General features: G+C 50.8%; 1 protein-coding gene across 1 annotated transcript in view; it reads left to right on the forward strand.

The window, feature by feature from the left end:
• The first annotated feature begins 10,206 nt into the window (after positions 1–10,206).
• The window catches only part of CCDC149 (coiled-coil domain containing 149), an 89,861-nt gene continuing 74,983 nt past the window's right edge, over positions 10,207–25,084 (forward strand). The window contains exon 1 of the mRNA XM_062212945.1: positions 10,207–10,319. Within this exon, the coding sequence (XP_062068929.1) occupies positions 10,272–10,319 (48 nt within the window). The 5' untranslated portion in view covers positions 10,207–10,271. The remainder of the gene's footprint in view (positions 10,320–25,084) is intronic.

Here is a 25,084-nt window from a genome sequence, read left to right on the forward strand (position 1 = left end):
TGCTAACTTACTTTGTTATAGAGAGATGGGGGTGGGGTGAGGAGTCGCATTGCAATGCAAGTAGCCATCACAGGTCGAATTGTGTCTACTTGTCAGATTCGTATGTTGAAATCCCAACCCTCAATACCTCAGAATGTGATCTCTTTTGGAAGTAGGATCATTGGAGATCTAATGAGTTCTGATGAGGTCATACCGGAGCCAGGCAGACTCCTTATTTAATATGGCAGGTGTCCTTACAAAAAGGGGAATGTGGACACATAGAAGAAAGATGATGATAAGAGGCCCAGGAAGAAGACAGCCTTCTACAGGTCAAGAAGAGAGTCCTGGAACACATTTTTGCCTTGCAGCCATCAGAGAGCGCCAGCCGTGCAGACAGGTGATTTTTGACTTCTAGCCTCCAGAACTGGGAGACAATAAAGAGCCCAGGTTCACCTGCACAGTCTGTGCTCCTTTGTCATAGCTTCTCTACAAACTAACACAGGGCCATAGCACAATAGTGGGTGATTGGATTTGGAGGCACAATTTAGACCTGGATTCATCCCTTAGCATCTCCAACACTTTGATGAGGTCACTTAAAATCACTTTAACAAATCTTCAAGTACAGACAACTAGGACACCAAATACTCCCCCTCCAATAGGGTACACAGCAGAGGCTGTCATGCCCATGAGTGGCCACAGGAGAAGAGCTGCGGGTACAGTTGCCTTCAAAGATCTGGTTTCAGTCTTGGACAGCTAGGTGGGCACCAAGCATATGGCTGGGAGGTGCCTCTACCGCCTGTGGCAGGGCTCTGCCTTCCTCTTCAGGGTCCTGTCATCTCAGGCCAGGAGCCTTGAAAGAAGCGCCTGGGTCACACCCACTTGAGCCTCCCCTGGGCTGGGGTATTGAGTAGGGGAGGGGTGTGAGGGTAGGGGGCTCCCTCAAGGGGCAGAGAATGGCTGTTATTTACCAACTTGCACGAAAGCACTGGACTGTTCCAGCAGCCAGCAGAGACCTCCTGGCTTCGCCCTGCTGAATCCTGGGCCTGGGATAATTGCAGGCAATCACAGAGTTTTGTGAAGGTTCACTGAGGTGACACGTGTCAAGTGCGCAGCAAAGAGCCTGGCATCGGGCAAGTGCTCATTACCGCCTGTTCACATCACTGTTGAGAAGAGCAGCATTTAAACGCAGCTCACCAAGCATGGATTAAGCACCTACTATGTGCAGGCTCCTGTCCTGGGCACTAGAGACACACGACTGGAGCACAGCCTGTGGCCTCATGAGTTTCTTTGCAGCGGAGCTGAGACTTTTTTCTCCTTCCCTTCTTTCCCTAATGAAGGGGAACTGAGGCTCTTCCAGTGTCTGGGTATCTGTTGTTGATGGTTCCACCTTCCTTTCCACACTTGGTACCCTCATCCGTCCTACATGACTATTTCTTTAAAGTCTCCCCTATGCCACCTTTTGGCTAAATGATCCCTGACTCGTAGCTTCTAAAACAAAAATACATGTATAGAGGTCTGCATCCAAATACTGTTGTTCACATCATGATGTCAAGCTTGGTTAATGTTTGCTCAGTATTCTTTTCCCAAATTGAAGAAAAAAGTGATAATTTGTGGTAAAAATCAAGCTTGCAGCTTTTGATAACTTGCCCCCAAAGATGGCTACCATGCGATCGTTCCATCCCTGTATGCACAAGGCTCCACTCCGTCCTCAGCCACAGCACATCTATTCCTCTACCCCGTTGGAGCTGGGCTGTTCTACCTGCCACAGCTTTGACCTATAGAGTGGTAGAAATGATTCTGCGGGTCCCAGGGCTACCTTCAAAAGAACTGGCAACTTCCACTTCCTCTTCCACTTCCACTTCCATGAGGCACTAGCTCTTGGGAAACTTTCCCATGTCATGGAAAGCCCAGTGTGGAGGGATATGGGTAGGTGCTCCAGTTGGCGGTCTCAGCTGAGTTCCTAGGCAACAACCAGCTGTGATTTCCAGCCATGTAGGTGAGCCATCCTGGATGCCCATCCCAGATGAGATTTCTTATAAATGCTGCCCCAGCCTCCATCTACATACACCCAGGGTCACAAGACAGGAGAACCACCCAGCTGAGCCCAGACAACTCACAAGACCACAAAACACAAAAATAGATGTGTAAGCCACTAGGTTTCGGGTGCCTTTTTGCATAGCAATGAATAACCAGAATTCTTCCCCTTATGAACTTTCTTTCTTTCTTTTTTTTTTTTTTTTTTTTTTTTTTGACAGGCAGAGTGGATAGTGAGAGAGAGAGAGAGACAGAGAGAAAGGTCTTCCTTTTTGCTGTTGGTTCACCCTCCTATGGCCGCTGTGGCTGGCGCATCGTGCTGATCCGAAGCCAGGAGCCAGGTGCTTCTCCTGGTCTCCCATGCGGGTGCAGGGCCCAAGGACTTGGGCCATCCTCCACTGCCTTCCTGGGCCATAGCAGAGAGCTGGCCTGGAAGAGGGGCAACCGGGATAGAATCCGGCGCCCCAACCGGGACTAGAACCTGGTGTGCCAGCGCCACAAGGTGGAGGATTAGCCTGTTAAGCCATGGTGCCGGCCTGAACTTTCAAATAACCTCAACTTCTAAGCATTATGAAGGAGTCAGGACAGGAAACGGAGATCTAACCACAGCTCTGTGCCTAACACGCTTGGTGATGCTGGGCCCATTGCTTTATCACTTGGGCCTCTATTTCTTCTCTTGCACAACATAGGATCCAGAGTTCTAAGAGTCCTCAATCTGTTGATGTTGTAAGGGCCTGTAATCTTTCTTGCATGACAGTAACAGCAGCTACACTAATCATTTGCACAGAGTCCCACCCAAATGTAAAGTTAGCTGCCTATAGTAACAGGTCTTCAAGGTCTCTGGTCTCCAGGCTATGCACCATGATGCAAGGACACAGAGTCACATACAGGCCACAGAGGCCCAGCTTACACAATCTCTGTTCCAACCCACCCCTCTCTCTTTGGAAGTTCTGTCCAGTTAATACTTCCTTCACCTTGGAGAGGTGTCCTTTCTTCTTTTTCAAATGTTTTGAATTTAGCGAGTACATTAGCCTGACCCATTCAATGTGTCTTTCCCTCTCTTTAACCTTGCCCTCTCCCAGCTTTCCAAATGGACCCGGTTTCTCTTTTCTTAGTTCTAATTTTTTCAAGCTTTTCTTTGTTTTACCTTTTTAATTATGATATATAAATATGCTTATGCACCATCAAACTGTGCCAAGTGGATCTTTTCACGCGTCACTCCCAGTTAGTGAGGAGGTTGACGGGTGCCACACCGTAGCTGCTGAGCCCGATTGTGGAACATCTCTCCATGTCCCTGCTTGGAAACACCGCCACTACACTCTACGTGCTTTAAGGGCAAAGGACTGTGGCTTAGCTCAGCTCAGCATGCTTGTCCAGGGAGTAAACAGCCTGTACGTTAAAGGAGACCTTGCTGGGACTCTTAGATTCCCCAAGAAGATCATGTTTCCTGCTTCACGGGCACAAGCAGGGTTAATAGATGGTAGCCACCGGGTCATATGAGGACAGAGAAGAGGCACACACGTGCTTCTGTCCCGAAGGTGAGCCACTCGATGCCACGGCAAGGAGCACCGTAAGCATGGGTGTTGACAGTCTCTGTTTAGACATCACATTTGCTGGCTATTCTGACTTTCTACCATAGAACAAAGAGACATTTGACCAGATGAAGTCAAAGCACTGTAATTGGTATTACCAGGAGCTGACAACTCCTGTCCTGCAAATGTAATAAAAGCGATCTGGTCACTGCCAGTCTTTGAATCACTTGCCCAGATGAACCCGCAGAGCACGGCTGTGGGTTGCAGACCCCTCCCCCCCACCCTGTCACCCTAGGACCAAACAGACCTGGATCCCTCAGGGCCCCGGAATAGAATGGACATGGAAAGGAAGTGCCGCTTTGGTAGAAGGCAAAGACCAGTGCTGGTAACATTTGTGTGGAACCAGCAAGGAAGGGCCCGCCATACCCTCCGTCTTGGGTCTATCTGGATGTCTTGCACCTCCCGTTTCAATGCTATCGCGGGCCTAGGGAGGCGACTCCCAGGCTGTGAATGGTTCTACCTACTGTCCAGCTCACGTCCAGGCCGCAGAGGCTGCTCCCGACAGGGAGGGGCTCAGCGCTAGATAAACGCCTTGACCTGGTATGGGGGTGATGGGTAATAAAAGTCCGCGTCGGGTGTTCTGAACGACAGCCTAATGGACAATAACTATTTTACCAGCTGCAGCCTTTGATACAGAACGCCACCTTTCACCCTCTCCATCAACTCGGTTTTCTTCCTCAAGTCCCATTATGCTTTCATAGTGTGAAAAGCAAGACGTCACTTCTGCCACTCCACTGGCGACTTCTGTGCCCACAGTGGGACCTGGAGCATCCTGATTCTCCTCTCTCTTCTGTCTTCCCTTTCCACTGAACTAAGTCCCCCCACCTGCGCCTGGGCCGCAAAGGAGGCAGGCGGCCAAGGTAGGTGATCCTATTTTAGACATTCACCAGAGTTTCGCGTTGACACGCCTGCCAGACGACAGGGTCAGCCTCTCTCCCGACCTGCAGGACAGGCCGCTGGCCCCCAAGGCAGATGTTTCTATTTTCAATTCCCGGTGTCCAGAGAGCAGGAACTTCAGCCTGGCCCAGGGCCACATGGGGACACTAGCGGCTCGGGACCTGCCACCTCTCTGCACTTCCATTTCCATACATTTCCATCCCATTTGTGTGAGTCACAGCCTCCACGCGGAGGAAATGAACTACATTACCAACACGGAAGGCGGGTTTGCACAATCTGAGAGCCAGCGACTCTCCCCGGCGGTCTCTCTTTCCCAATGTGCCCCCTTCCAGGGGCCAAATCCTCCACACCAGCCTGGAAGTGGATTTATCCCTGCGTGCCTGGGGTCTGTGCAGGCGGCCCCAGGCTCCGGGTCTCTGGACTCCTAGCTCTCCTCCTGCAGCTCACTTTCAGGCTCCTCCTTTCTTGTGGCCCCTGCATGACCCCTGCCCGCCCCTTGCCTCCCGCATCGCCAGCACGCGCCCCTTTGGACGACAGTCGAGGGCCATCATCAGCCGCACTCATCTCTCGCGCACCTTCCTGCCACCCCCCGCAGCCCCACTGATTGGCAGCCCGCGGGGCTGGAGGGAGGTCGCCTGCCGCTGATTGCTGCCAGCAGTGGGGAGGACCCGGGAGGTGGGGGTGGGAACGACTAGAGAGGTCGAGGCTGCTCAGAGTCCGGAACTGGCCGCAGCCCGGCTCTGCACCTGCGGCGTGTGCAGGGAAAGATGGGCTGAGGCCGCTGGCAGGAAATCTCCAGGGAGAAGGCGGCAGGGAGCTTTGTCTTGTGGGCAAAGGGAGGCCGGTGGCCCTGGGTTCTGCTGCAGGCCTGGCTGCAGTAGACGAGAGCAGTCTTGGCAACCAGGCCCTGGGGCTCCTGCCAGGACCTGTCACAAGGGCTTTTCCTCCACGAGAACAATAGGGGACATAGCTCGTGGAGAGCTAATGACACACCCCTTACACACATGTGTAGCTGGCTGGAGTATATGCACTGTGCTACATGCCTATGCACGGACTTCAGAACTTTTCCCACTGAAATAAACTTATCTTTGAACTCCATTGGCTATGACACTTTTTAAGTACCTGAAGACACACACACATACACACACACACACCACATTCTTTGTAAATCATTGTGAGTCATTATCTTCTCCGATTGAGTTTCTTTTCAAAAAGATTTTATTTATTTGAAAGGCAGAGTGACACACACACACACAGAGAGAGAGAGAGAGAGAGAGAGAGAGAGGGAGAGCGAAATGAGAAAGAGAAATACCTGGTTCATATCCTCAGATGGCCACAGTGGCCAGGGCTGGGCCAGACTGAAGCCAGGAGCTGAGCTGATCTGAAGCCAGGAGCCAGGAGCCTCTGCTGGGTCTCCAACATTGAGTGCTGAGGCCCAAGCACTTGAGCCATCCTCCACTGCCTTCCCAGGCGCATTAGCAGGGAGCTGGATCGGAAGTGTGATGCTGGCATTGCAGGCGCAGCTTAACCCGTGCGCCACAGCGCGGGTCCCCAGATTGGGTTCCTTAATTCAAACAAGAGCAAAGTGACTGGGGAAAGGAGTGGCTATGCAAATTGCCCCAATGATATAGTTTGGAGAAAAGCCCAGTCCAAAATCTCTCCTGGAGATTTGCTGGGTTTCCTTTAATGACATTTTAGCTTGGGCAGCCAGATTTGAACTGAACACCCTGCCTAAGAAGCTGCATCACAGGCTTTGGCCTTTCCTGTGTGTCTAGGGCTGTCGGGACCTGGCCAGAGCCGACCTGCCAGTCAGTAGAGAACCTGTGAAGTGGAGGTTAGGTTTCTAACAAGTTCAAGTCTGTCTTTCCTTCACAGCCTCTCCAGGGATTTGTGGTTGCCGTTTGTTCTCATCAGTATATGCTGGTTCAGTTTCTTAGATTAAGCTATGTTGGAGTGTCCCATCTAAAACCCTCTCAAACTTTTCAAAGTGAAAGGCATTGCTCCAAAGCACTGAAGCCCTTTCTTCTAGCACTACAGGTACATATAAATAAATCAGTACCACTGGCCCTGGGGCCGTGATGACTACATATGGCAAAATGGGTCTCTGGACAAGATTTTTCAGAAAGCTAAGGGGATGTGGAAAGAGAGGCACAAGCTGAGGTTTCAGTACTTTGTGCTGGGTAGCAAATTTAGGACAAGGGCACCTGGACTTAAATTGGTCCTGTGCAAATGGGCTGCCAGGCGGGTCGCTTCCTACACTGCTTTTATCAAGGGGAAAGAGAGTCGGCAAGTGGTTTTCTTTTTCCTTTGGAAAACGTTAACAACAATATAATTGGCTTGGATTTTGTCAGCCGGAGCTGCTGCTGCTGAGGTATCTAGAGGTATAGGTGCCTGAAAGCTTAAACTGCACTTAATTATTATTATTACTCAATGTCAGGCTACATAAATGAAAAGAGATAAGAAAGAATCGCTCGCGGCCACACTGCCTCGGTTTGTGATTCCATAGCATCTCACGAGCTAAGCAGGTTCGTGCTGGTGCTTGGGGTGGGAAATCTCAAAGGAAAACCCAGGCACCTAGAGATGCCATGTCTACTGAGTTCTAAGACTCTCTAGGTGAAGGCAAGGGTAGAGGCTGGCTCTTCCTTGATTCTGCTCTCCTCCCCCCGCCCCTGCACATGCCAGCTTTATTTCTGAATACCTTAATAACTGACTTCTTTCAGGGAAGAAAAGCAAACCGGGGGGAAGGGAATGGAGTCACAGAGTTGTGTTAAAAGTGCACCAGCTCTCAAGTGAAGGGTCCTTGGCTCCCGACAGCTCACTGATCGGCCTGCTGTCTGCGATAGGAGTGCGTGTGCCAAGGCAGCAGTGGGCGTGGAAGGCTCAGCCGCACCAGGTAACCGGAAGGGGCTTTCCCACCTGAAGGCCAGCAAGGAGCAAGATGAGGACGAGGAGGCAGAGGAAGGCAGATGGAGCAGGTTCCGCCCACTCATCCCACCGTCTATTTCATCGACAGGTCACAAGGATACCAGATGGCATGCCAGAGGGCAATATATTGGCAGACAGCACCTTGCTTTATAAGCGGGAGACGTCAGCTGTTAGAAACAAGGGCTTGGCACTGGGTTCATTAACCCTAGATGTTCAGTTCAAGGTTGACCTTCTTTCTACCCACTTGGATTAAAAAGTGAATGAGTGGCCCGCGCCATGGCTTAACAGGCTAATCCTCCACCTCGCGGCGCCGGCACACCGGGTTCTAGTCCCGGTTGGGGCGCCGGATTCTATCTCGGTTGCCCTTCTTCCAGGCCAGCTCTCTGCTATGGCCCGGGAAGGCAGTGGAGGATGGCCCAAGTCCTTGGGCCCTGCACCCGCATGGGAGACCAGGAGAAGCACCTGGCTCCTGGCTTCGGATCAGCTCGATGCGCCGGCCGCAGCGGCCATTGGAGGGTGAACCAACGGCAAAAAGGAAGACCTTTCTCTCTGTCTCTCTCTCTCTCTCACTATCCACTCTGTCAAAAAAAAAAAAAAAAAAAAAAAAAAAAAAAAAAAAAAAAGTAAATGAGTTAGGTGGTTTATAATGGCCAGAAAACCATTCTTCCAGCCAATTTTCTGTCTCTATGGCATTATCTTGCCTTACCTCAACGATAAGGTTTGCAAACCGTCCAGGACAGAGATCATGGGCTACAATATTCCTGAAGCTCCCCAGGGTGGGTACAATTATTTGTATACAACAGGCACAGAATCAGGGTGCTGACTGGCACACTGGGAATTTCTCAAAGCCTCTGGCCTTCCAGAGTTCATGAGGGCACTTTGAAAAGTCGATGGAGAATGGAATTAAAAGGTAAGTTTAGTCTGGTGCAAAACATTCTGAAAATTTCTTTCATAATATGCAGTTACCTGAACTTTTTTGAAGACCCTGGGAATTGTGGAAGTGTCTTAATAGGAGGACCCAACAGGTAATGATGCCATGGGAGTGTGGTTTTTTTAAGGGCTGCCAGGGAGAGTTGGGGTCATTTAGATCCTTCATCGATAGTGCCATCATCTATATCAGTCATCTGTTGATGCAAAGACATCACCCCAAAACTCAGTGGCTTAAGGAACAACTAGTTATTGAGTATGTGCTCTTAGGGGTCAGCAGGTTGGGCAAGGCTCAGCTGGGCAGCCCTTCTGCAGGGCTCAGCTGAGGGGTCCATGCCATCACCCACATGTCTGGGGACTGGCTGGCAGTTGGCCATCCCCGCTCAGCTGTTTGGGATTGTTGCCACCGTCATGATCACAGGTTCCCAAGAGCAGTAACCAAGATGAAGCTCCACTGTACAAGTGCTTAACAAGCCTCTTTTTGTAGCACATTTGCAAACACTGCTTTGGCTACAGCAAGTCACATAACTAAGCTCATTCAAAATTAGACAATGGCAGAAACAAAGAAGGGGAACTGTGACCGCCATTTTGCAAACAATCTACCACGCCAACGAAACAAGGTCAAAAAAGGGATTAAATACTTCCGTCTCCCAGGGACAATACTTCATTTCCAGGTTCCCAAGATGCCGGGGCCAGAAGCTCTGTTTCTCCACTTCTCGGGCCTCACTGCTTCATCTGATAAATGATGACATTCATCTCATGGGGTTGATCCGGGTCCAACAGGGACTAAAGACGGTACACGTGGGCAGCGACAGCTAGACAATGGGCTCACAACTTCTCAACCGCACGCTTCTCCCCACAGGCAGTGTTTCTGCAAGCCCGGAGGGCTCCCTGTTGGTGGTGGGCCATGAGGAGATCCGGGGTGGGCCTGGAACCCAGCTGTTCCCTTCTCCATTCTCCTTTACCTCTGCAGTTCTGTCAGTCGTGTTGCCCCCCCCCCCCCAACACCTCTCCTGATTCATGCTAAGCTCCAGGCTCAGAGCTCATGGCCCAGTTGAGAACTCACAATGCCGCCTTTCCAGTGTTCTCACTGGCTTTCTATAACGACGGCTGATACTTTAAAAACTATAAGCAAATTTAGCAGCTTTTGAAACCATGCTAAGTATATACTAACATGGTTCATTCACTTGGGTATTCAACAAATAGGTATTTCAAAAAGTTCATGAAGCACAAGTTATTTGGTGCAAAAACCTTGAAATCTATGTATATGGAAGGCCTTCAAAAAGTTCGTGGAAATGCATATTGTTAAGACTTATGCATAGATTCCAATTTCTTCTGCACCCAAATAAATTTTTATTTTATTTTTAATTGCATTTTCCTGCGACCTTTTGAGTCACCTGTGTGTGTGTGTGTGTGTGTGTGGAGCACCTACTGTGTGCCAGTGGTAGTAAAAAAAAACATCTGAACAAAGGCAGGCCTGCCCTCGGGGCGCTTACTCTGTAGCGGCAGGAGTCCTGATGCCGGTCAGCAGGTGCCTGGATATGGGGAGGGACACAGACCTGTCTCCAAGGCCCCTTCCTGCTCCGGAGGGCGGTGACCATGGGGGCGGGAGACCCCTGCCACCTCCTTCCCTCGAGGTGGGGCGCTGGGCCGGAGTCCAGCGGCAGCGGCGACGCGGGGCGGGCGCTCGGGGGCCCAGCTGCGGCCCCGGCCGGCCGCGGCTCCTCCTCCCCTTCCTCCCGCGGAGGCTGACGTGGAGCCAACAGCGCGGGCGGCTGCGGGAGGCGGCGGCGCGGCGGCTCGGAGGCGCCGGGCCCTCTCGGGGCCGCGCGGGCCCGGGTGCGGCGACGGCGGCGGCGCGGGGAGGCGGTGGCGGAGGGCGTCCGTGCGGCCCGGCGGCGCCCGCACGAAGAGGCCATGAACGGCGACCGCACCGAGAGCGACTGGCAGGGGCTGGTGAGCGAGGTGAGGCCGAGGCGCCGGCCGCGCGGGATGGGCCGGGCCGAGCGGCCGGCGGCCCCGGGCCCGCGCGCCCAGCGAGGCCGAGCCTCCGGGGGCGCGCAGCCCCCCGCGCCCCGCCGGGTGCGCTCTCCCGCCCGCGCTCTGGGGCCCGCGCCATCTGGGGTGGCCTTTGGGGAGGGGCCTCCTCCCGGGCAGAGTGTGGCCCTGGAGCGGACGCGGCGCCCTGGGATCCGGGAGGAGAAGGCGCCAAGTCCCACCTGCCTGCCCAGTCACAGCTGCTTTGGAGCCAAGCGATTGGACGCCTGGTCCTGAAACGGAAAGGCGGTGTCGGGGAGGAAAATCCGGGCCCTGGCTAACACCTGGGCCAGGTGGGGTTACCTGCAGCTGCGGTCCGTGTGCGGCATTTGGGGGCCCTTTGCGGCCGTTCATTTTCTTCACTAATTCGGTTCCATCAACACGGGTCTACTTTGCGCCTGGGATGTTGTGTGGAAGGTTCGTTTATCAAAGGAACGGGACACAGGTGCAGGAGGGCTTCGCAGGGAACACCAGGGCCCCAAACGATATTATCTTAAACGCACCCCTGGGGTGCTTTACCCGCCTCAGTCCGCCCTAAGAGTTGTTAGGCCTGGGAGGGGATGCTGATGTGGTCCTCGCCCAGGTGAGCCGTTCCCCGTGTGACCCTGCCATCCTGACCACCCCAGGGAAATTCTTCTGTCCCCGCTCACCCCAACACCAGCTGGGAGCTCCTGTCTTCATTCCCGTGCACGCAATGCCCCGCGGAGTTTACCTCTTTTCTTCCTTGTTGGGTGTTTAAAAGAACCCTGTGCTCTTTCTCCTGGAGTCATTTTCTGAAGGGTGTTACAGCGCCTACTCTAGCTTAGCTTGTTCAGTATTGCTCTAACCATGCAGTCTTATGCCATATGGTGTTGCAAACTGCCTCCTTCTCCTCCGACTGTCCGGTTTCTGTCAAGGGACGGACCCCTGGGGAGCTTGTCTGGGGCCCATCAGGTGTCCTAGGCACAGGCAGACGTTGGGAGCACCAGTGAGACGCAGCTCCTGTGGGAGTGTCTGAGCACCCCGGGAGGCAGTGGTGATGGCTCAAGTGCTTTGGCACCTGCCACCTGTGTGGGAGGCCTCCTGATTTCCACCTGGCCCAGCTCTGGCTGTTGCAGGCATTTGGGGAGAGAGCCAGCAGATGAGAGCTAGCTCTCTCTGTCTTTTGGTCTCTATTTTTCAAAAAAAAGTTAATAATTTTCAAATTTCCTACTTAATAGTCAAGGAGACTGGGTGTGGTAGACTCTGAAATTGCAGCAGAATGCTTCATGACTCCAACATATGGATCAGTGCCTACTAGGAGTCAGGGGTCATCAAGACAAGACAGTGCCTTCTGCCTTCCAAGAACTCCTAGGCTTCCTGGTATAGTCTGGGAGGAAGGTCACACAATAAACAGTAAGAGGACACGAAAAGATGAAATGTCCCCAAGAGCTCAGGTGCATGGGATGTCCCTGAGTGTGGCTCTTGATGGCACACTCACCTCCACCTTGCACTGAGCATGTTGTGTTGTAGTGATTGGTCACCTACTGGGCTGTGTGTTTTAACACATGCTTGTTGAGTAAGTCAGTGGATCCTGAAATGGGTCTTTCAGGAGCTGCCCTGCCTATCCCAGCTTGGTTTCTCCAGAGCAGTGCCTCTTTGTCTTCTACCAGAATCCATTAAAGACCTGGGATATAGCGGGCACACAGCCAGGGGCCAGGGCGGATGTGACAACACAATGTGCTTTCTGCTTTCACGATAACAGCGGGCATTTTTTGAGTGCGCCCTCGATGGTAAGCATTTTACGTGGCTGCTATCTCATAGGGGCATCAGGTTGCAAGTATTTCTTATTCTACATGAGGAAAGCGTGGCTCAGACAGGCTAAGGAACTGGCTCAGAACCTCAGAGCTGTAAATGGAAGAGGCAGAGTTTGAACCCAGAAACCTACTGGGGACCAGGCATCGCCCTGTGTATTAGTCACTGGTTTGTCCGTCTGTGTCTTCCACCAGACGGCAGAGAGGGGACTAGTTCTTACCCATCTTTGGATCTTCAGCAACTGGACCAGTGTTACTCAGGGTAGATCATCTCCACCAGAGTCATTTGAGTGCCAGAGTCTCACCCCAAATCTACTGTTGTGGGTTGAATTGTGTACCTCATCCCCAGGGAGATCTGACCAAGTCCAAGCACCCTGTAGTTGTGAGTGTGGCCTTATTTGGAAATAGGGTCTTGGCAGATATAATAAAGTTAGGCATCTTGCAAAGAGATCATCCTGGATCTAGCTTGGGCGCTGAATCTAATGACTGGTGTCCTTATAAAAGCGAGCGAGCAAGATTTGAGACTCAGAGAAAAGAGAAACCGAGGTTGGAGTCAGGCAGCTCCCAGCCAATGATGGCCGAGAGTGGCCGGCGGCCATGGACAGCTGCAAGAGGCAAGGAACAGATCCTCCAACAGAGCCTGCAGGGGAAGCCAGCCCTGCTGTCCCCTGCATTGTGGACGTCTGCCCTCCCAGCTGTGGGGGATCTGTCCGGTTTCCAGTCACCCAGTTTGTGGTAATTTGTTGCAACGGCCCCAGGAAACCCATGAACCTATGACTTGAGGTGTCTGGGGTGCCAATTCTGCCTTTCTCCCAAGCTGCTAGCTGGTCCTGCTGCCTGCTCAAGTTCTGTGAGTATGGACTGAGTCTGGTGCCCAGCCAGGTGGATTCAAGGAAGACAGTGGGCAGTGGCTGCTGGTGTTAGGAAGTGTTTTGGGGACCCGGCGGAAGGAACCCTGTGAGATGTCACCGTGCACCTGACCTGGGCCAAAGCGACTTTGCACTGTTTCTGTAGAAGTCTTGGTTTCTGCCTCCTACCTGGATTCTCCCTTCATTGCCCTTTGTGCCCGGAGCTCCATGCTCCCTTTCAATCAGTTCGCATCCTCTGCTTGCCTCTAGGAAACCGTTTTCATTTAAAATGATCTTACAGAGATCAGTTTTATTTTATATTTTTTGTATAACAAGCAGAATTACAGACTTGTCCCAGGCCCTGAAGTCAACACTGCCATGCGTATGAAAGAGGCATGGCTGGTGCTCTGTTCTGGAAATTAACTGTCTGGGGAGGGGCAGATTTCTTGTCAGCACCCGAGGTGAGCTTTCAGTGTTGGAGAAATCACAAAATGCAGCCTGGCAGACGATCAATCATTTTTTATTTGCGAGGGGAAAGTCTTGGTCATCACTCAGCCCACTGCCCTATGACGCACGAAGCCTCCTTCGGTTTCACTGTTTGAGTTTTGGTTGGTTAATTAGAGAGCAGCCGGTCTATTTGCTTTGAGCATGTTGTATGCAGTGTTTGCAATGGCCGTGAGGCAGGGCAAGGACAGTGAACCCTGGGCATCTGCCCATTTAGTGCTGCTTCCCCAGATTATTCCAGAACTGTGCAACTGTCTGCATAGACACATCACACAACACTAGACTGGGTTCAAGGAATGTGGGACTATTTTTACTTTCCAAGAAAGAAGGTTGCATTCGTTAGGATGAAGTATAAGCTACTGTAATTAAGACTCTTACCCTCAGAATACGGTTGGTTAACTCAGACAGACATTGGTGCCTCTTCCATGTGACAGCGTGGTGGTCTGGGCTGGGCTGGCAGTCCTGCCCTGCACGTCATTGAAGAGCTCAAATGACTTTCGTCTTGTTGCTTCACCATGCTGGTGGGTGGGGTCTTCATCAGCATGTTTACGTGTGCCCCAACTCGGGAAGAGGTAAGAAAGATTGGGGAAGCATAGGGCAAGAGGTTTTTCTTTAATAGGGATGCCTGGAGAACTGCATGTACCATCTATTGATACCTCATTGGTCAGAGCTTGGCCATGCGACCATACCTAGCTGCAAGGGAGCCAAGGGGATGTAAACTTTTATTTTTTTTTTTTTAAGATTTTTATTTATTTATTTGAAAGGCAGAATTACAGAGAGAGAGAGAGAGGTCTTCCATCTGCTGGTTCACTCAATTGACTGAAACGGCCAGAACTGCACCAATCTGAAGCCAGGAACCAGGAACTTCTTCCAAGTCTTCCATGTGGGTGCAAGGGCCCAAGGACTTGGGCTATCCTCTACTGCTTTCCCAGGCCACAGCAGAGAGCTGCATTGGAAGTGGGGCAGCCTGGACTCGAACTGGTGCCTATATGGGATGCTGGCACTGCAGGCAGCAGCTTTACCCGCTGTGCCACAGCACTGGCCCTGGGGATATATCTTTAGCTGCACATGCCCAACTTAAAATTGGGAGTGTTGTATTAAAAAGTAAGAAGGATTTGCCGGCGCCGCGGCTCACTAGGCTAATCCTCCGCCTTGCGGCGCCGGCACACCAGGTTCTAGTCCCGGTCGGGGCACCAATCCTGTCCCAGTTGCCCCTCTTCCAGGCCAGCTCTCGGCTGTGGCCAGGGAGTGCAGTGGAGGATGGCCCAAGTGCTTGGGCTCTGCACCCCATGGGAGACCAGGATAAGCACCTGGCTCCTGCCTTCGGATCAGTGCGGTGTGCCGGCCGTAGGGCGCCTACCGCGGCAGCCATTGGAGGGTGAACCAACAGCAAAGGAAGACCTTTCTCTCTGTCTCTCTCTCTCACTGTCCACTCTGCCTGTCAAAAAAAAAAAAAAAGTAAAAAGGATTAAAGACATGGAAAACACAAATAGTAAAATAGAAAAAGAAAATGAGTGAATTGGAGTTTATTGAAGTTAAAACCTTCTCTTTGAAAGACCATTAAGAAAATGAAAAGATAAGGCCCAGGTGGAGAGAAAAATACATGCAGAACACAAATCTTGAAGCTAGAATATATAAAGAGTGCTCATAACTCAATACGGGAACAACTTCATTTTTTTTTTTAAGTAGGCAAAAGTCAAATGCACACTGCATTGAAGAAGAGCTAGGGATGGCAAGTAAGGCTGCGAGGAGGTGTGCAACATCGTGTCGTTAGGGAGATGTAATTGAAACCATGATGAAGAGGGCAGGGCAGGTCATGACCGGAAGCAGAAGTCAACACGGGGCTGCTGGTTGGCTTTTGCGTAGCTGCTCCAGATAGCGGCAGAAGCTGTTAGTGATGCAGAACAGAAATCGAGGTTGGATAGCCAGGGGGGACCAGAGATGAAGGATTTCAAAAACCAGATAGCAGGGTGTGCTTCGATGTGACTGATAATCCGGTGGGACTTCAAAACCTCCACGGAAAATGCAAGTATACGGCAAGTTTATTTTGGTACACAAAAAATTTAAATCCACGCAGAGGAGGGGTCTTGGAAAAGCTCATGAAAATGCATGGGATAAGAAAAACTGCATAGATTTCAATTTTTTTGTGTCTCAAAGTAAATTTACTTTTCCATGTCATTTTCCATGAACTTGTTGAAGTGCCCCGGGGTGCTTTTTTTGAGCTGGAGCAGAAGTTGGTGAAAATACTTGGGAGAGATTTGTCTCCATGGAACTCTGTGGTCGTGTCGCCTCTATTGTCTGTGTGGCACAGTGCCAGGCAGTGGCAATATGAAAACAAACTTGCTGGCTGTGCCAAGAAGCAGGGAAAGGCAAGTTAGCATGAGCTACCAGTGTTCTAGTGTTTTCTGCCACCATCAGTTCCCAATCACTCCCGTTGCACCTGACTTATACCACTCACTTCATGATTTTCTGCCTAACTTCGGCTCATCTCCCTCCCCACTGGGCTCAGAAGAGCTTGAACTCTTTGAGAGCAGGCGCATGTGTTAGTTGTGTGTAGCCTTAGCACCTAGCTCTGTGCCTTGGCTGTTTTCGGTGTGCGATCAATGTCGAGTAGATGAATTCTTGGATGTTGGAAGGAATGAAGTGAGAATATAGAAAAAGGCATGGCTATGGACAACATTTTGAAGGAAGACCCTTAGAGGATTTCATAGCTAGCTGGACTGAAAGGAGGGAGTAGCGTGAGTCCAAGGTGATCCTTGATGGGTGGCTGGAGAGAGGGAGTACTGGGTGTGATCGGAGTTCTGGGGGCAACCGAGTCTGGTGAGAAGTCTTATGTGGAACTCTGCATTGTGGAGAGTTCCAGGGGAGCACTTGACGAGTGCTTACTGGGAGCATTTTTTGATGAGCAGCTATCTTCCTAGTGGCAGGCTAATTTCAGAGTAAGTTTATTAAAATTAGCATGTGGGGGGAAGTGAGCACAACTGCTATTTTTAACTAATGGGATTCGTGTTCTCTCCTGTGCGAGGCAACTCGCATATGTGCTTCTAAAATGGATGATTTCTTCTCTTATTATGTTAAAAATTAATGTAGTGAGTTTCGCATTGAATCAACACGTTGGCTGAAGATTAGAAGAGGACTTTGCCTAGTCCCCAGTGAAACCGACCAGAGTGAGCGGCATGCTCGCTGCCTGTTTTTGCACCAGTAAAACTCGGTGGAGGCTTTGGGTACCTCGTGGCAGAGAACATGGCTCTGTTGAGAGTCTGAAACTCTCTCTGTCTCATCAGGCAAAAAATGGTGCCGGTGGTAGGAGATCCCTCATTCCCAAAGCACGTAAACCTTGGACGGATTGTGATTGCCCTTTCATTTCACTTTGTCCAGTTTGTGCTGTGTCCTTTAGGCTGTTTTACTGCAACAAATACCCTATTGTTTTTCAGGGTATCAGATCTTCTTCAAGCCCGTTTTTCCTGGCCAATTAAGCCAGTTCCCAAAACAAAACAAAACAAAAACCGCATTTTGTCCACAAAGTTCTCTTATTCAGAAAGCTTCAGTGGCTCTCCGCTCCCTCTACTGAAGCCCTCGGTGAGCTGGCCTTGACCTCTGCTCTCTTCTTAAATTGGCTGCTTCTTAAACTGGGCCTCCTTGCATCGTGGCTTCCACCTTCTTCGCACACCCTGACCTCATCCAGATGGTTCTCGTACTTCTTTCCTGACCGCAGCCTTTAGTGGTTCTTCAAGGTGACCTGGAAAGACACAGTCCCCCTGCAGTCATCTGTGACCACCAAGCTCGGAGCGAGCTCTTTGCCCTGCTGTCTTATGGAGCTTAGCTTAAATCACTGCTCATTCAGAACGTGCGTGCTGAGAAAGGAAGGAGCCTTTGCTACCATGTGGCTGTTAACTCCTACAGAAATAAGTTCTTCAGGGGAAGGACCATGACCACTTGTGCAGGGGTAAGGGGTAGGAATTCTGGGATGATGAAGTTTCACGCTGCGGTCAAGCTGAGTAGGGCCTGAGGCAAAGCACTGATTTGATGTCCCAGACCTGCCCTCGGTGTGGCCCGTATCACATGCTCATTCATGGAAAGTGAGTGACTAGTGGATGTGCCCGCCTGCTCTCAGCCTTACCAATGACAGGCACAAAGGTAGGGGTCTAGGGGCCAGTTACATCAGAATGGATCCCTCATGGCATTAGGTTGGCTGGTTGCCATAGTGGTGAATGAATACCAAGGCGTGTGTCAGTGGGATAAGATGGGAAAGGGGAGAAGATCAGCCTTCAGAGACAGTCAAGGATCGAGCACTCCTAGTTGTAACATTTTCTGTGTGGTGCTATTGCCTTCCAGGATTTTACAATGCTGTGTTGATGGAGAATGGGGATGAGGCCGCTGCACTATGATACACTTTGTGATAGGGCTCTGCAGGTTAAAGGAGGGTTACTTTAAGTTGGGGGATTGTGGGCAGTTCTAGAGGGGGTGGCACCTGGGCCAGAAAGGTTGGGTAGGGTTTCGGCAAATGGAGATGTAGAGGAAAGGTATTCTAGGCACGAGGCATGGATTGTAGCGGAAGTGCACAGGTGGTGACGTGCAGACTTGTTGTGGAAATCCCAGACTGTCTGTTCTTCGGTGGGCAGGGGTGGTTTGTTGGGCGGACCTGATGCCCCGTCAGCTGTGTAGAGGGTGCTAGAATGCCTTGTCCTGGAGCTCACCAGTGGTGTGTTCCTTTCAGCAGAAGTTGCCTGGCTGCCCCGGGAAGATAACTGATCCGCCAGGAGTGTGACTGGGGCCTGGACAGGGCGCTGAGAGCTGGCTAGAGCACAGGGGCTCCTCTGGACCTCTGTCTTACCTCTGTTCCTTTGCTCAAATCCACCTCCAACTCACTTGAGTCTGTCTTCCGTGCCTTGGTGGTGCAAGGGGTCCCAACAAAAGCCCAGTGTCCTGGCCACTTCCTGGTTCCTCAGGTCCCACCAGCAGGTAACTACTCGGTCTAGAGAAGGTCTTGAGGGCCACATTTTCTCGGGACTCTACAGGGAGGATGAGTGCCTGCCTTAGGGCTCATGGTCAGTTTGGGTTCCAGGCACACGAGATCAGGTAGGAAAGGATGGGATGGAAAGACAGAAAGAGGCACAGAAGGCAGGGGGCTGTTTGTTCTTTGTGAGCGTGAGCTGTGTCTTATCCTAAGAACTTAAATCAGCTTACGTTCTCCGAGCTGGTGCGATGGCCAGTGGGATGATGTATGTGAAAGCGTTTTAAAGCCCCTAGCCGCCTGCAGAAATATCTTTGCCTGCAGGAAATCCCTTCCCCAAGGCCTCAAAGAAGGAGGTGACCCATCAGCTGCCAGCAATCGACACAGTGCCACTGCCAGTTCATATGATGGGACACAGGTTGACATGCCGGCCTGCTCGGCCATCTGCAGACCCCATGACCAAGACAGTATTGGAGGTGACAGGGGTGGGAGTCCCTTTTTCTAGCCAGTCCCAGTCTGATTTTGAATTTGCCCCAGGCTGGGGAGCTGCTGGGGTCCACCTGGCCATGGTTTCCTGCATGCTCAGATCTTGCTGCGTTGCTGCGGGATGCGCCATTTGTCCCAGGCAACTCCTAGGTCCGTGGCTTCCTCTGAGAATTTCTTACTAACTTTTTGACCTTGTACTGCCCCCTCCCCCCATCTATCCAAATGGTTCTGTTCCTCCCCTTGGGTCCCCCCCTCTGGTCTTCAGGGCCTCTGCTGTCCAATCTACCTTGTTTTAAGCTGATTCCAGTTCTGGGAGAAGACATAGCCCTTGCTAACAAAGAGCTATCAGTGACCGCCCCACCCCAGGATGAAGGCAGGTGCCTTCCCATCAGCCTTCCTGCCCACTGCATCTCTTCCTATCCAGTCCATTGCTGCCTGACCAGGTGCCTGGGGACAAAACGGACCATGACTCCTTGCTCAAAGACCCACCACAGCTCACACGGGCTCCCACCTTTTCTTACTTTCACCCACACCAAACTTTCCAGCTTTATTTTGCATTTCCTCTTTGCACGTATCCCGAGCTCCTGGGACGCGGGGCCGCTGCCGGTTCTCTGCCGGAAGCTTGCGTTGTCACCCACCCAGCGTGCGTTTAGGCCGTGTGCTCTGCCCAAAAGTGTGTCACCACTGTGCCTCAACTGAAAACCCTCTTCGCTCTCTGTCGGTGAACTCTAGGCGACACCTCCCACACCACAGACCTCCTTGGCCGCCGTGTGTCAAAGTTGCTTGGGTTTGTGCCTTGCCTCCCACTGCGCCCAGCGATGACACACTTTGTGGTTTCTCAGTTAATCCTTGAATTGAACATGGTTGAATTAAAACAGGGACATCCCCCCCCCCCTTTTTTTTGTTCCAGTAACTTCTCATCTGTTTCTTTCCTCACAGTTCCCTCGTATCCATTTTTATCCCACAGAACTTCTGACTTTCAAAATATAGATTGTGGTCTTTTAAAGGGAGACAGTCATATCGCCTTTTAATAAGCTCTAGGGGATTTATGAACTTACTCTAAATCAGTTTTTTTCTCCCACCCTTGTTTTCCTTCCTTCCTTGTTTCCTTCCTTCCTTCCGGACTGGAATTTTATGGTATCAGATAAATTTCTTGCAAAAGCCAAGCAGGGGCTGCAGGTGGGAAATCATTTAGTTGTAAAGAGCCACTTTCTATAATAGGATCTGACCCAGGTTGTAATACAGAGTCTGAACATGTGCCAGGCTGGGCCTCTGTGTTGAGTGAGATTTAAGCTGTTCAAGAGGTTATTGGCCATCTACTGTTGACTCTCACGCAAAGAAATTGTGTGATCTCTTTGCTTCCCATGGTCATCTTGAGAAATAATAATATGAGGAATTTCTTACATTTGTCTTTCTTCAACTGATATGTAAGAGAGTTTCCTCTGCCGAAAGTCGGGGGACACAATTCATCAGGATGTTGTCACCTTCCTCTGTTGAATTTTCACAGCCACCTCGAACAGGTGGTGGTGCCCTCATTTGATAGAAGAAACAAATTCAGGGTGTTTGATGATACACTCAGAAATTCCGGGTCCTCAGCCAGAAGCAAGTATGTGCAGCTAAGTTTTAATTTCCGGTCTGACATTTCTCCCTCTGAACTGTAGGTTTGTGCTGGAGCCTTGGGTTCAGGCCTTCTAGACACTCAGACAGCCAAGACGGCAGCCCTCACAGGCTGGACAGCTCCTCTCTTGATATGCACCTCTCACTGACTCAGATCCAAACCCAAGAACGTGAACTGAAGGAGGCACCTTGTTGAGCTTGGTTCAGATTCCTGCCCAGACTGCAGTATAGACTGGCAGTTGAGCGACAGTGAGGTGAGGAGGCTTGCCGATGTCACTATATTCCCAAGGGCAGGTGAGGACCTGAAGGCAGGTGTAGCAGGTGACCCAGTGTTGACTGAGAAGTGTGAGAACCCAGTGACACCTGAGGTTCACCTCCCCGCCTTCTGCCTACTTCACCCCCAGCAGGGAGGTCTCCCCAGCCAGTTGCAGGGCCCTGCCCTTGACGGTCTGATTCTGTGAGTGAGGAAGGGGTTGGGGAAAAAAGTGAATGCTGGAGTCTCATCTGGAAAAGATGAACTCATTGGTTAACGATGGATTTTAACTCTAAGTATTGAGAAATAGAAATTTCTTCACCCTTCAAATTTCCAGAATATAGGTACATTGAAAGGAAAAATAATGTATAATTTTGGTACCCAGAGCTAACAACTGTTAGGTATTGGAGCCATCATCTCCTGCCTCCCTGGGTGTGCATTAGCAGGAAGCTGGATTGGAAGTGGCGGAGCCAGGACTTAGCCCAGGCAGTCCCATGTGGGATTCAGGTGTCTCAAGCAATGTCTTAACTGCTACACCCAATTCTTGCCCCATTACCTAGGTTTCGAAAGACGTTCTCTTAGGATGATATTGGTGGGCACGGAAGACAGCTGCTTTGATGATAGAAATCAGTGTTGAAGACACTGACAAGGAGAGAAATGCCATTTGTCTCCCAGAAACATGGCACCCAGTACTGAGCAGTGGAGTCTTGATTACATAAGCGTTGGCTGTGCACGGTGGGAGGCCTTCCCCTCTTCAGAGTCTCAGTTTAGCTTGTGATTATTTTAAGACCTCTGTTATCACTAGGCTGCTACCCTGATGGCTCGCTTGTCTGGGTCTGTTTGTGTTGATATAACAGAATTCCCGAGACTGGGAACTTTATAAGGAAATCAAATTTATTCCTTACCATTCTGGAGGTTGAGAAGTTCAATATCAAGGTTCTGGTATCTTGTGAGGGCCTTCTTCCTGCATCGTAGCATGGCAGTGGCCACCACCAGCTAAGAGTGAGGAGTGTGTGAGCTCTCTTCCTCTTCTTACGAAGCCACTAATGCCACGCTGGGGGCCCCACCTCCAGAGATGATCAGTTTGGGGATTGAACTTCCAGCACATGAATTTCGGGGAACACCCTCAGTCCATGATGCTCCTTATGATCTTAGTGTTATTACTGATGGCGGAGCTGGCATGTGTTCCCTTGCAGTTTGCCTGTCACCAAATGCAGCATTTTTGTGTGCAAGACTCAGTTCAGCCACTTATTCAAACACTTTTTAATGCCCTGGGTCACTGTTTTCCTATGCACTGTGCTGTGCTCCTCACACTACCCTGCGATGCAACAGGAGGTCCCACTGGTCTATGGGTCAGTTGGGTAAGGGATCCGTAAACATTAGGAATATACAAGTAATGTATGAGCTGGGGTTTGAGCCCCAGATTTTTCTAACTCTGAAGCCCATTTCCCCAGTTCTACCACAGTGTCACCAAGTGAGTGAGTGGGTGAACCAACCAACCTGGGACATGGAAAAGCTCACTTTTAGGAAAGATGTATTTTGGATGGTGGTGCCATAAGAGATACCCCATTTAATGCCCTGCTATGGGACTTACACACTTTTGAGTGTTGGAAATCCAATGTCAACTGTCAACAGTGACCTGGAATTCTTTTAGGAACTCGATTGCCAGTCTTACGGTATAGGGTGCCAAGTTTCCTCAGTGTCAGTTATTTGGATATGTTGGTATAATATTTCATTTTAACGTAATGCCAGAAACACGCTTCAGTAAGGCAGACCTGCGTTTCTCTCCCAAGTGCAGTACAATAGGAAGTGGGCAGATGAAGGCTGCTGTGCTGGGCCACAGATTATTAGGACTGATTGCTCTGGCCCTTTATCCCAAGAGGCAGGAAGAAGAGGGAGCCCTTTCTGTTTAGGAAACATCCCGGATGTCCCACGGGACACTTGTGCTTCTGTCTTATTGGCCAGTCCTGTTTGTCTGGGATTATTGAAGTGATGTGCGTCATCCGGTCTTGTGAGGGTCCTAGGAGCTAATGTGTGGGTGCCCAGAACAGTGAGCCTGCCATCCTTGTTGGGGCCGGTGTGTCCATGGGCAAGTTGGAGGTCAAGGCCAGTCAGGCTTGGGGAGACTGGTTTTAACTCAGTCTTTGAACACTTCTACACAGTGTGCATGGAGAGGATGATTCTGCAGGAGGAAGAAGGGGAGGAGCAAGGAGAAGGGGGAGGGGAAGAGGAGGACAAGGCAGCCTTGTGCCAGGCACTGGGCTGAATACCTTGTTTTCATTATGTCGTTTAATCCTATCAGAAATGCTGTGAGGTAGGTCTATCCTGGGCCCTATTTTACGGATAAAATAGGCTCAGCAAGAGATGGATTTAGTAGCCCAAGACTAGAAATGGCAGGTCCGGGATTGGAGCCCAGGCAGGGCAAGGATTGGAAGCCCAGGGTCTTCCTTGGGGTATCCACTGCCTGCCCACCCTCTGAGATCTCTGCCTTTGAATTTCACCTCCCTCTGGAATGTTCATCCTGGTCACTGAGTTAGCAGTCCATTTGGAGGCGACTACTTACAGTGATCCTGGTTTTTGGTGACTTGACCTTACCAGCGTCAGTGATGTCTGGGTGTGCTTCTCCGAAGGAAATGGTTTTGTTTCCTGTCAGGCCCTGTGGCTGTCTACTGAAAAGAGGACCAAGCAACCTACTTTATTGTTATTTAATTGCTCTCCTGATTGATGGTGACAGCAGAGGTGGTAGTGGTGATGGTGGACAAAGGCAGGCAAGTAGAGTTATGCCCAATATCGGTTTGTAGGCGCTGGTAATTTGCGGCCAGTGAGGAGTTGGCCATCTTCCTTGAGAGCCATAATTAACTCAGGTCACCCGTGGGAACCTTTTGCTAACATCATCAACCATTTGCATAGCTATCAGCTGGAGAAACACACCTGCATGGAGAAGTGTTTACCATTTAGTTTGTCCTCTGAAAACTCCAATGACCTGAGCCACCAGAATGGGCCCAAAAGGAATCTCCACTTGTCTTTTTGGTGGGAGGCCGAGTTCTGAACCAACAGTTGTTGTTGAGGAAAATTTTCACTCATCAGTGATGCCTGGAGATGCTGGGAAGAAAATAAGAAGGATGAACATGAAGTGTAGGAGCAAATTAACGGTGCTCAGAGAAAGCTGAGCGAGGCGTAGAGAGACGGAGACAACAGCTGCCAGCCACAGGCGTCGGCTGCCGAGGCCTTGGTCCTATAGGCGGAAATTCAAGGCCCAAGTGGCCCTGCAGCGCTGACTCTGAGGTTCTCATCCGGGGACATGAGATTGGTTGAAATCTTGGCAGATGGAGGTAAGAGCTCTATTTACTTGGATAATTAAAATGGTGATGGATTTGCATGGCTGATTTCAAGATCTCAAGTCTGCAGATGAGTGCCTTGGGGGCAGACTGGGAGGGATCCCCTCCTTGTGTTAGAGGGTCTGCACCTGACGCCAGGGCTCCCACGCATGCTCTGTCTCCAGCTGCTTTGTCTCAAATGCTCTTGTACTCTTGTGGTTTGTTTGCCCCAGCAAGGGGATGGAATTCCTTAGAAAGGCAAAGTCTACCAACAGACTTAGAAGTGAGATGCTTCTCTTTGAATGGTACCAAGAATGGTTCTTTCTTTTGACTACTGTGACATCAAGATTGGTGCCTTTAGAATTTATTGAGTACTTTTTTTTAAAAGATTTATTTACTTATTTGAAAGGCAGAGTTACACAGAGAGAGAAGGAGAGGCAGAGAGAGACAGAGGTCTTCCATCCGCTGGTTCACTCCCTAATAGGTTGCAATGGCCAGAACTGCACTGATCTGAAGCCAGGAGCCAAGAGCTTCTTCTGGATCTCCCACGCAGGTGCAGGGGCCCAAGGACTTGGGCCATCTGCTGCTTTCCCAGGCCATAGCAGAGAGCTGGATTGGAAGTGGAGCATCCGGGACTCGAACCGGCATCCATATGGGGTGCCGGCACTGCAGGCAGTGGCTTTACCTGCTGCACACAGCGTCAGCCCCTTGCTTCTGTCCATGGTACCTTCCTGTGTGCATCTTCCAAATCCCCGTTTGTAAAAGTGCGGCTCAGGAATTGATTCTAGTTCTACAGATGCCACCCTCTCAGTAAGACACCTATAATGTGGAGACGCGCTTCACGTCCCCTTGTGGTGTTTCGGAGCAGATCTCATAGTTTAAGAGCTGATCGACCTGCAGGGGCCGCCATTCTCATCAGGGGTAGTTGCTGGCTCCTGGCTG

This window comes from Lepus europaeus, chromosome 16 (genome assembly GCF_033115175.1).
Source record: "Lepus europaeus isolate LE1 chromosome 16, mLepTim1.pri, whole genome shotgun sequence".
Taxonomy (NCBI): Eukaryota; Metazoa; Chordata; class Mammalia; order Lagomorpha; family Leporidae; genus Lepus; species Lepus europaeus.